General features: G+C 41.3%; 3 protein-coding genes across 8 annotated transcripts in view; 1 reads left to right on the forward strand and 2 right to left on the reverse strand.

Annotated features, from left to right (window-relative positions):
- The window catches only part of TAX1BP3 (Tax1 binding protein 3), a 15,024-nt gene extending 12,588 nt beyond the window's left edge, over positions 1-2,436 (reverse strand). Inside the window, exon 1 of the mRNA XM_075059543.1 lies at positions 2,344-2,436. Within this exon, the coding sequence (XP_074915644.1) occupies positions 2,344-2,436 (93 nt within the window). The remainder of the gene's footprint in view (positions 1-2,343) is intronic.
- EMC6 (ER membrane protein complex subunit 6) lies at positions 155-3,517 on the forward strand. 4 transcript variants are annotated; one of them, XM_032785707.2, is made up of 4 exons: positions 155-314; positions 513-584; positions 2,286-2,365; positions 2,555-3,517. In XM_032785707.2, the coding sequence occupies exon 4, from the start codon at positions 2,602-2,604 to the stop codon at positions 2,932-2,934; it is 333 nt and encodes a 110-aa protein (XP_032641598.1). In that variant the 5' UTR covers positions 155-314; positions 513-584; positions 2,286-2,365; positions 2,555-2,601; the 3' UTR covers positions 2,935-3,517. The 4 variants fall into 4 exon arrangements, with proteins under 4 accessions (XP_032641598.1, XP_032641591.1, XP_032641604.1 ...); XM_032785700.2 differs by having other exon boundaries at positions 2,559-3,517; XM_032785713.2 differs by lacking the exon at positions 2,286-2,365.
- A 2,855-nt stretch (positions 3,518-6,372) lies between these two features.
- Positions 6,373-10,267, reverse strand: part of P2RX5 (purinergic receptor P2X 5) — a 22,219-nt gene continuing 18,324 nt past the window's right edge. For 2 of the 3 annotated variants that reach the window (XM_032785651.2, XM_032785659.2), the window contains exons 10-12: positions 9,601-9,666; positions 8,078-8,160; positions 6,373-6,891 (exon numbers count right to left, since the gene is read on the reverse strand). In XM_032785651.2, coding sequence (XP_032641542.1) covers positions 6,783-6,891; positions 8,078-8,160; positions 9,601-9,666 — 258 coding nt within the window. In that variant the 3' untranslated portion in view covers positions 6,373-6,782. Of the gene's footprint in view, positions 6,892-8,077; positions 8,161-9,600; positions 9,667-10,267 lie in introns of those variants that run through there. The other variant, XR_012657336.1, reaches the window with a different exon arrangement.

Below are 10,267 nucleotides of genomic sequence, written 5' to 3' on the forward strand. Positions count from 1 at the left end.
GCCCCGGAGGCCGCTGGTCCTGCGCTCGGGACCCGCTCGTTCTAGCATAGCCGTCAGGCTGCAAGGGGAGCGGAGAGTATTTCGAGGCCCATAAAGGTGCAGGAGCGATCTGGGCCAGCCTGGTTCTGCGGCCCAGGGCGGTGTCCCCACGGGCCCGGCCAGGCACCGGGACTCCGCCCCCCAGGCTGATCCTGCATCCCAGCCATGCTCAGGACCGAGTGGCAGCTGCACTGGGTGTCTTGGCGTGGGGTAAAAGCGGTGCTTTCCTTTAGCCCCTCCTGGAGTCGGTGACCCCAGAGAACACTAAACCAGGGGTGAGTTTAAACTTCCGAATTCCTCACCTGTGCTTCACTCAACGTGGGGGAAATAGAGCTAGCTTGGGGCTTGGTGGTTTTGCTTTAACTCAGACCAGGGAAAGGACGAGACATAGACCAATTTAAATCTGCTTTTACTACTATTTTGAATAATGTATCTGTGAATATTAAGGTTTGTGACTTTTTTTTTTTTTACAGAAAGCTACAGTTGGGGTCTAAACTGCTTGACCAATCCTTCATCATCTGTGTTCTGGCTGCATTCTACCTCAGGTAATCACATTATGAGGCACTCCAAATTTTCCAGAAGTTTCAATTAAACACAATACCTTTTGCTTTCAGTCCTAAACTTTTATGTAGGGTTGCTATTGAATAACTATAATGTTCCACCCTAGCGATCGCTGCATTACACTGCTGAGTAGAGAGATCGCTGTATCTAGTTATTTTGGGTCTAAGCCTAGTGGAGGAGAGGTTCTTTAATATTAGTAAAGCACAATGAAATCATTGGATGAAAAGTGCTATAGAAATGGCAAGTAGTGGCTTTAATGCAGTGTGCAGCTACATGTAGCTAATTGGGTCCTATAGTATTGAGATATATCTTCCTTGAATTTAATTACAACCTCAGAATTTCGGCAATTAGCTAAAGAGGTGGCATTGTTGAACAGACCAAAATGACAGAAATTTAAGTGTAAATAGGGAATCTTACTCAAACTCTCTTTGTGCTACAAAAAGAAGGATGTGAATTTAAAATTTGGGTTGCTGTTATAACTACATGTATGTACGCTACAATATATTGGAGGAAAAGGCCATAGAAATGAGTAACCTCATTATAAATTGGGCTTCCAAGTCTTATACTGGAAACTGTTCCCTGTAAGCTGTGCGCTTGGGCCAAGTGGCTGCCCAGGAGAGATTCAAATGCTGCCCAGCTGATTAGCAAAGCATGTGTACCCCTCCTGCTTGATGGAAGGAGGTGGGGGGGGGAGAAAGGGTGCTAATGTCAGGATGTTCCCTGCACCCCATCTCTGCAGAGCAGGGCAGAGGGGACACAGCCTGGCTCAGGAAGGACTGGGGTGAATGCCTTTCTTAAAGAGACAGTGCACTGTTTCTGAGATTTCCCCAGAAGCCAGCTCTCTGTCTCTCACATACACACTCTTCCTGCCCCGTACCCCCTCTCTGAAAAGCAGGGGAGGGGAGACAACAGGGCTTAGAACAGAGCAGGAGAGCTTTCAGTGAGTGTCTTAAAGAGAGAGCGCATGGCATCTCAGAAATGTCTCCAGCAGCCAGCACACATCCTGTCTCTGGCTCTCTCTCACACTCACCTCCCAGCACATACTTGTACTATCCTGCACTGCACATATATTCTCTGTAATTTCAAAGTGTGTTATTTTAGTGCTTTGACTGGTGTATGCATTTCATAATTTTTATTTCTCTTACACTTAAATTTAATTCTTTGAGTAGTGAGTTCTAAAATACCTAACCTGTCCGGACTGGAGTAATTATCCCTATGGTAACTTTAAAAAAAATAGTTTTTTTTTATTCTGCACATGGATGGAAAAAATTAGAGGAAACAGTGATTGGAAGGATAAATTCATTTTTTTTCAGACTATTACTAAAGCTGGTCTAACTTTTTCTTACTGTAACAAGTAAATGTGTGTGCTGGGGACACACTGTAGTGAGATTGGTTCAGTTTGTTTATATGTGTGGTGTTAACAACTGTAAAGGGCTCTGAGGTTGAGATGTAAATTTACCTGATTAACTCAAGTTAATTTTATATTTACATAGAATCCAAGTGTAGACTACCTGATTTGCTTGAATGTTTTAGCAGCTCTTAACACCATCAGTTATAACAGCTAGTAGGCATGTGAATAACTTGATTTCTTGTAGTTGTTCAAAGACCACCACTTATTTCTGGTACAGATAACTGAGAATACAGTTTGTCCAAGACACTACTCATCAAATCAATTTTTTTCGAAGGGCATGGACAATGTTCTGATGACTGATGCATTGCACATGCTGTCAGGCCTGACGTTACCAAAATGTGCAACAGATTATAGGTACGCTTAAATTTATCAATTTTCTGATGGTGATTTGTGCTGAAAAGGTCAATTTCCAAGTAGCAGTGCATTTTTCACTTTCAGTTCCTGTTGTCAGTTATGGACAGGAGGGAAAAGAATTGTTCCATCCCATCTTCCCAACTAAAATGAAATTGACTTAGTACAATAGTTTCTTTTCTCTCCTTTGAGGTAGTCTCGCTGGGAAAAGGAGAAATCCTTGACTCCAAACCAGAGTAATGGCTACAATGGTGGCTAAGCGAGAAGGGCCTCAGTTCATCAGCGAAGGAGCAGTCCGAGGGAATGCAGCCATTCTGGATTATTGCAGGACATCCGTTTCTGCCTTGTCAGGAGCAACAGCAGGAATTCTTGGCCTGACTGGTTTACATGGCTTCATCTTCTACTTCTTGGCTTCTGTCCTTCTCTCAGTGCTTTTGGTATTAAAAGCTGGACGGCGGTGGAATAAGTACTTTAAATCCCGAAGGCCACTTTTCACTGGGGGGCTTATTGGAGGCCTCTTCACGTATGTCCTCTTCTGGACTTTCCTCTATGGCATGGTGCATGTCTACTAAAAGAGCAGTAACCACTTTAGCTGCAATGGGTTTTAATGAAATAGGAGGACTGTTGCCAAAAACTCATCTAAACAACTATGCCAGCTTTTTAAATTGTTGTTCACTGCTTGTATTGTTAAGGCGGTCAATAATTTGTCTGAGTACAAAACTCTGTAGTATTTGTCTAATTAAATTGAATGTAAAATGTCTTACGAAAAAGTCACAAATTGCTTCCCACACATATATAAGTATCCTATGAATCACTGAAAATCACCATTTGTCCACCATTCTTGGCTGCCTTTATTCCTTCTACATTTTGCATCTGTAAGATCAGCAATAGCAGCTCTATTTTATGTTGTGTTCCCACTGTCACTGTTTGCACTAACATACAAACATTGGTAAAAACAGATCTTTAACCATAAGCTTAATGCAATGAAATCTGAAAGGAAACACTGACACAAAGTTAGTTTCATGGTAATATGTAATTAAATGTACATGAAACTGGACAGAAGTATCTTATTTGTCTGGATCGTTACTGTAAGTGCTGTGATCCTGGGTACAGTCACTTTACAAATAGGAAATTAAAGTTACTAAAACATTTCAATCTCTTCCATGCATTGACTTTGCAGAGCAAACTTTTTTTAATGACAGATATAGAAGGCAATAAGTACTACAGTCATGAGTCACTGTTTTGGTTTTTAGCGGTGTTTGCACAATGCTTTCCACTGACATAATACTACATTATGCCAAAGGACACCACAGTGTCCTATGAATCAGTATCCGTTATGGCTAATGTGAACAAATCCACAGCCAGAGATCTGGAATAGACTCACTGTTAGTATTTCCCCAAACATACAATGCATTATTATGGTAATATACTTCATTTTCTGTAAGAAAATCAAGAACAGACTGAGCTGTAAACTGCAGCTTTCAGCTATAGGACAAGCCCTACAATCCCTCATCAGTTTTCTTACTGAGTGGGTATATAGTCTCTGCACTTGTATGGTGACGGGGCTCGAAAGCACACAGATATACTTAGCAGTATTTCCATATGAGGAGAGAATTGAATCGTCAGTAGCATTTTTGCAATTCACCCTATTCTGAAGCATAAATTACTAACCAATAACACGGAACGTTCAGTGTAAAAGGTTTTCCCACTTATGCTTTGAAATGCCTTTTTTTTTTTTTAAGTAGTCTACTCTCTATTTTAAACTTTACTTAATACTGAAACAAAGTAGTTATGTATGAAAGAGGGAAATTGACAATACTATAAATACTGTCTGCCATACTATATATTTACAGTCAATTTACCTTTGGTCTCCTGCAAAATAACATGGTCTAGTTACTTAATTCTGTCTGAGCTATTTTTCTATATTGAGTCATGCATCTTTTAAACATGGGCATTTTAGTTACACTTAAATGGGCAGCTTTATTAATAGACTTGTACTGTTCAAATGTTGTGTATGCTTTTCAAAACAAAATGGGGAAACCAGCGTGTATATGGTTAATCAACATTATCTAAACTAATACAACATACAGAAAAGACACAACATTGTCCTAAAATAGACAAATTCCATTGCTATATATTAACTCCAAGAAAAAACATTTTGCAAAAAGAAACTCCTGAGAATCCGGTAGTTACTGTTTATGAATAATCTCTGTACTGACTTACCTTAAAAAAAAAATATAGGATGGGGATCAAGTTTTGTGATGAGGGACCTAAAGCCTTCAACTCAGGAAGTGGGTTAGGTCCTTTCTAACAAGATAACATGTTCTGGCAGGTTAAGGTATTAGACTACAAAACAGGCCAAGCCTTGTTTTTATTTGTGATGAGCTATTTGAGTGAATCATACCGTAGCATGAGGTGATACAGCATTGTATTATATTTGTTTCAGCTTCAAAAACTACTTAAGTATAGATGTTGGCTTAGTTAAGTTTATATGGTCCTGTTTGCATCAAACCAATGCTGGCAGGTTTCACCTTAACAAGTCATTCACCAGTTGTTGTTTTTGAATTGAGTGAAAAGACTGACCTAGGACTATTAATGTCGTATTTCAAAGCAAGGCAATTAGTCTTCACCACCTACCATTTTCATCTAAGGCTAGCGAATCAGATTCATCCTAAGGAAGCGCAGAGCCAAGTAGAATTGACTTTTGTGGTTTTGCTTCCTAGTATTTTTTCCTACCACTTTTGGGAAGTTATATCACCATTTGAATTTAGGTCATAGAGTTTTGAGAGTCAGAAACAAAAGGCCCATTGTCCTTTCAAAAGCCCTTGTAACCAAACAGAAGTTAAGTATTAGATTTCTAACTTTTAAATAAATCCTGTAACTTGTAGGAGGTTGGGAGATACAGGATGACTTGGGAAACAAAGTCCAACTGTAAAAGTAGCAAAGAATCCTGTGGAATCCGACGAAGTGGGTATTCACCCACGAAAGCTCATGCTCCAAAATGTCTGTTAGTCTATAAGGTGCCACAGGATTCTTTGCTGCTTTTACTGACCCTGACTAACATGGCTACCCCTCTGATAAAAGTCCAACTGGTGCTATTCCCATCCCACACACCCACATTTCAAACTGTGCGTAACAAAACAGCAGACATAGTAGCGCCCCCTGACTAGAGCCTGCCAGATCCAGGAACAGTGACTATCCATTACTACTGGCAGAAGCATCAAGTTCCTCCTCTGTCAGGGATCAGTAAGTAAGGTAGAGAGGATAATCATCCATGAACCGAACCAAACAAAAAGCACAGTGACAAGAAAAAGGAGTTGCTGAGAAAAGCAGATGAAACCCACTGGTAAACGAAGGGAGGCTTGATCATTGAATGTGATGTCATCGACAGGTGCCTTGATGCACACTGTTAACACACTGAATATTTGATACTTTCTTTCCACATTCAGCTGCCAATGGCTGTTTGTCCAAAAGAAAATTCCAACAAAAGTGTTATCAGGCCACTCATAAAAGCATTTGTCAACTTAGAAAGAAGCATCATCTAACTTGTTTCAGAATATTTCCCCAATCATCTACCTGCTGTGCCACACTATGCTTTCTTGTACCCCAAAATGTCAAGTTACCTGGACCAGTTACTAAAGGACAAACCTCATCCCTTTACTGTAGGTTATTCTGGCATTTTTAAACACTAGATTTAACAAAAGTTCTGTATTAATTTGCTCATGAGAGCTTTGCCAGGCCAACTGCAAATATCACTGAGCCTGGTTGGTTTTGGAGTGGGGTTGGTAAAGAGCTTCTATGGAAATAGGAGGATACCATGGTCTATATAGTAAGGGCTCTTCCTGTGAAAACATCTTGAGAGTCACTTTACCCTTGGTATGATGTTATTTGAACTACAGACAAATTGAATGGAACGCCAGATCACATTTATCTCAACAGCAGCCCAAAGAATTTCAATCTACTCTTACAGGTAGATCATATAGGACTTGGGAACTGGCACTGCAGTGCAGCTGAACAGGTGGTGATCCTGGTTTCCCAACCTCATTCCTAACAATGTCAAATGCCACGTGTGTTTGATGTCAGCAGCAGAAGTGATGCAGTGTTACAGAATAATGCTGGTTATCTATGTATTTGCATATAAAAATGTTGCCTGGTTTCTTCTATATTTTTCTTTATAATACAAAAGTTCTGTACCAATGACACAGGTGTCACCAGCTCAAGATAGGGAAGAATGCCTTAGGATCAGAAGGTGTGATATTTTTAGCAAACTGCTCTCTTGAACAGAATAGCTATAACTGACCTCTTCTCTGGGCATCCAAATGATACAATAGACCTGACCATGGCTGTCTCCACCTCAAAGTTTGATTGCTGTGTTTTACCATCGTAGTCTTTATGGAATGTGTTTTCCCACTGATAGACCTTAGGTCTCAACTGTCTGTAGTTGTCTCAGCTGCCCTAATGTAGCCAGCGATTCTGAGTTCTGGTTCCCATTCACTGTTCCACCTGGTAAAGACTTTTTTGAACTGGATCTGTGGGAACAAAAGGCAAGAATAGCAGTACCTTAAGTTTATTTACCTTGCTGTGAGGCAGAAGAGGAGTCTAGGTGGGACCTTCAGTGTTCCCAAAAACACACGAATGTCTAAACCATTGCTTCTGGAGATGGGTAAATTTCTCCCTGGCTTGACTAATGGACAGAACCGAGCCATTTTCATAAGTAGTCTGTTTTGACTAAACTATAAGTGTTCATAACAAACATTTGTTGTTTCAATTGATTGTTTTTTAAGGTCCATTTGTGCATCACAGAAGCTATGTTGAGTCATAGATTTTTGCATAATGCCCACAGTGGCCTCAGAGCACTTTGCTGTAGCTCCAGGTGGAGCTCCACACATATCCACAGGCACAAATAACCTTATCTATTCCATGAAACTCGCTCTGAATTTGTGATGTCAAATTTTTTAGAAAAAAAACTTTCCCACAATTTTCTGGCAGCTTCATGATTGAAACAGAGGAGTCAGTTGTTCCACTGATATAGATCTGTAAACTCCCTGTTAATTCAAGTAGATTGCACACAAATATAATCAAAAGGACCTTGGATGCTACATAAATGTCAACGTAATGCTCAGACTTCAGGGTTCAAAGCAATGGAGCTCTGATACTGTGACAATGTTCTATTACAGGAACTGTGTACTCGAGGTTTTATCAGATGGATGCTGGTGCAGCAGAGTGACTCAATCTGCCATTCTCAATTGGCTGAACTACAGTGGCCCAGAAAATGGATCTACAGGGGTCTAAGTCTGCCGTAACTGAGAGGACATGGCCCCTTTTGCATCCCAGCCAGGCCTACATCAGCTTAGCCCTGAAGCCACCCTTTAACATAGCAGCTCGTGGGCTAGAGTTCTGATTTTCATCTTTATAAGTGAAAGGAAAAGGCATCCAGGGCTTTTAGTAGTTGCCATTGATTCCATTTGGCATCATGGATGGAGAGTCAGGAGGCCATTTGCAGCCTGAACAATGACACAGCAGCTTCCTTATTTCCCTGACTCCAGCAATGACTTACTAAGGGAGCAGCTTAGTAAGTATCTGTATGCATGTAATTTCCTGGAATCAAATGCTCTCCCTCTGCAATTAAAATGTCCTATGTTTCTCTATTTCCGTCCATTTAATGATTGGACTGTATAATGCTACACACATAAATGCAACAAGAGTCTCACTTACTTCACTTCCTCATATTTTTTGCCTCGATAGAAGTTGCTCTTTTTCATCAGATACAGTAGCACCACGTCACAGAAGAAAGCCCCCTGCAAAATATTGGAGGCAGCACATTACTGTAATAAGCAACTGAAAAAATCCCCAAACTGATACATTATCCTCCTCCCAATCTCTCCTGAAAACTCACCTGTGCTGTGAAGCCTACAAAATGTTTGACAATGGCTACTGTTAGGCAGTGTACCGTGACTGTTGCTTATTATGGTAATCACGATCCACCCACTGTCACCTTGTGCTCTCGTCTGTGTATTGCAGCCACCTGTTCTCTCACATTCAGACTGTAGTAAGTACATTGAGGCTGGGACTGTCTTTGCCTTATGCGTACACAGCACTTAGCACCTTGGGGCCCTGATTGGCAATTCTAGTCACTACTGCAGAGCAAATAATCATGTCTTCAGTCCCAACCTTGCATGTGAAAGGCTTTAGGAAAGCAATTGTTTCCACTTTATGGGGCCAGAATACCCTAGGCTACTAGATATAACTTAATAGATACTCCAGGGCATCTGGGCACCTCACAACACCCCTGTGAGGCAGGACAGTGGTATTATCTATCCCTATTGTTCAGATGGGAAACTGAGGCATGGAGAAAATACGTGGCGTGCCCAAGGTTCCACAGGAAGTCTGCAACTAAACCAGGTCTTCTAAATCCCAGACTAGCACCCTAACTGCTGCATCATGCTTTCTCCATGTCATCCATATCTGCTTACCCAAAAATAACTGGTGACTTCCACTACCAAGAAATGCACCCAGCTTTAAGACGGGTACATGCTGGCATGGAAAACACACCAGATTCACAAACATCAACATCCTCATTTTCTACATATGGACCAGGAATGTTGTGAGATTCTATTTAGCTTTTATTCATTAACACAGCAATATGCCAATTTCCCTCAGATGGAGTATCTTGCCCAAATTGGTTTCAGACAATGGAACAAACAAGAGAAGAAAAAGACACCAAGTCACAATTCTTAGGAGGCTTTTTGTAAAGTTTACTCAGTAATAAGAATCCAGTGATAATGGGATTAATCTTGCCCTGTCTAGGCTTTCACACCATAGTCATCACCATGGTATCTGAGCTAAGAGATGTCTGCATATCGCAGCTTCTTCCTTGTGCCATCTGTTGCATCTCTCAAGTGCAATAGTAAGTCTAATTTGCAGTGGGCACAGGTTAAAGGAGGAAAAGTGAAAGTCTATGGCATAGTTTATAAACTAAGCATTTCTACTGTGCTCATTACTGCAGTGTCTAGTCTCCCTAATGTGTTCTGCCATGCCGGGGTGCCCACAGCACAAAGTGCATTAACTGATGGCTCCCTTTTAAAGGCACGGACCCAACCAATCAGCCTTTCTAAAGAACTTGACTCTTTTTTCAGGCAAACTGTTTATCCTGGAAACATCTCAACCACAGGATTTGGACATGGTTCAGATTCTGATGCTTTTCTTTCATCCATAAAGAGGATGATACATTTACTTACTGCACCCATAAGCGCGAGTCCTGAGCCCACGTTGATTATCATTGGAATGATGTTAAATTTACCTGCCTGAAAGAAATATAAAACACTTAGTGCTTGCCGAGTAGTTACCACAAGCTGAACTGATGGCCATAGAGTTACACTTAGGATAAATTTGGCTCTATGCATGTGTTTCGTTAGCAGTACTTGATAGAAGCCACCAGGCAGAGTTACAGAGGATGCTTTGAGACTAGTGCTGCCTTTTAAGGGTCTGGTAGCAGCCTGGCCCTGCTTGCCTTCCTGAGCCCGTGGCCTCACACCAGACTAGGGCCTGGTCTACACTACGCGTTTAAATCGATTTAAACAGCGTTAAATCGATTTAACGCGTGTACCCGTCCACACTACAACGCTCTTTATATCGATATAAACAGCACTTTATATCGATTTCTGTACTCATCCCAGATGAGAGGAGTAGCGCTAAAATCGATATAAACATATCAGATTAGGGTTAGTGTGGACGGAAATCGACGTTATTGGCCTCCGGGCGGTATCCCACAGTGCACCACTGACCGCTCTGGACAGCAATCTGAACTCAGATGCAGCGGGCAGGTAAACAGGAAAAGCCCCGCGAACTTTTGAATTACATTTCCTGTTTGCCCAGCGTGGAGCTCTGATCAGCACGGGTGGCGAT

The sequence above is a fragment of the Chelonoidis abingdonii genome, chromosome 20 (genome assembly GCF_003597395.2).
Source record: "Chelonoidis abingdonii isolate Lonesome George chromosome 20, CheloAbing_2.0, whole genome shotgun sequence".
NCBI lineage: Eukaryota > Metazoa > Chordata > Testudines > Testudinidae > Chelonoidis > Chelonoidis abingdonii.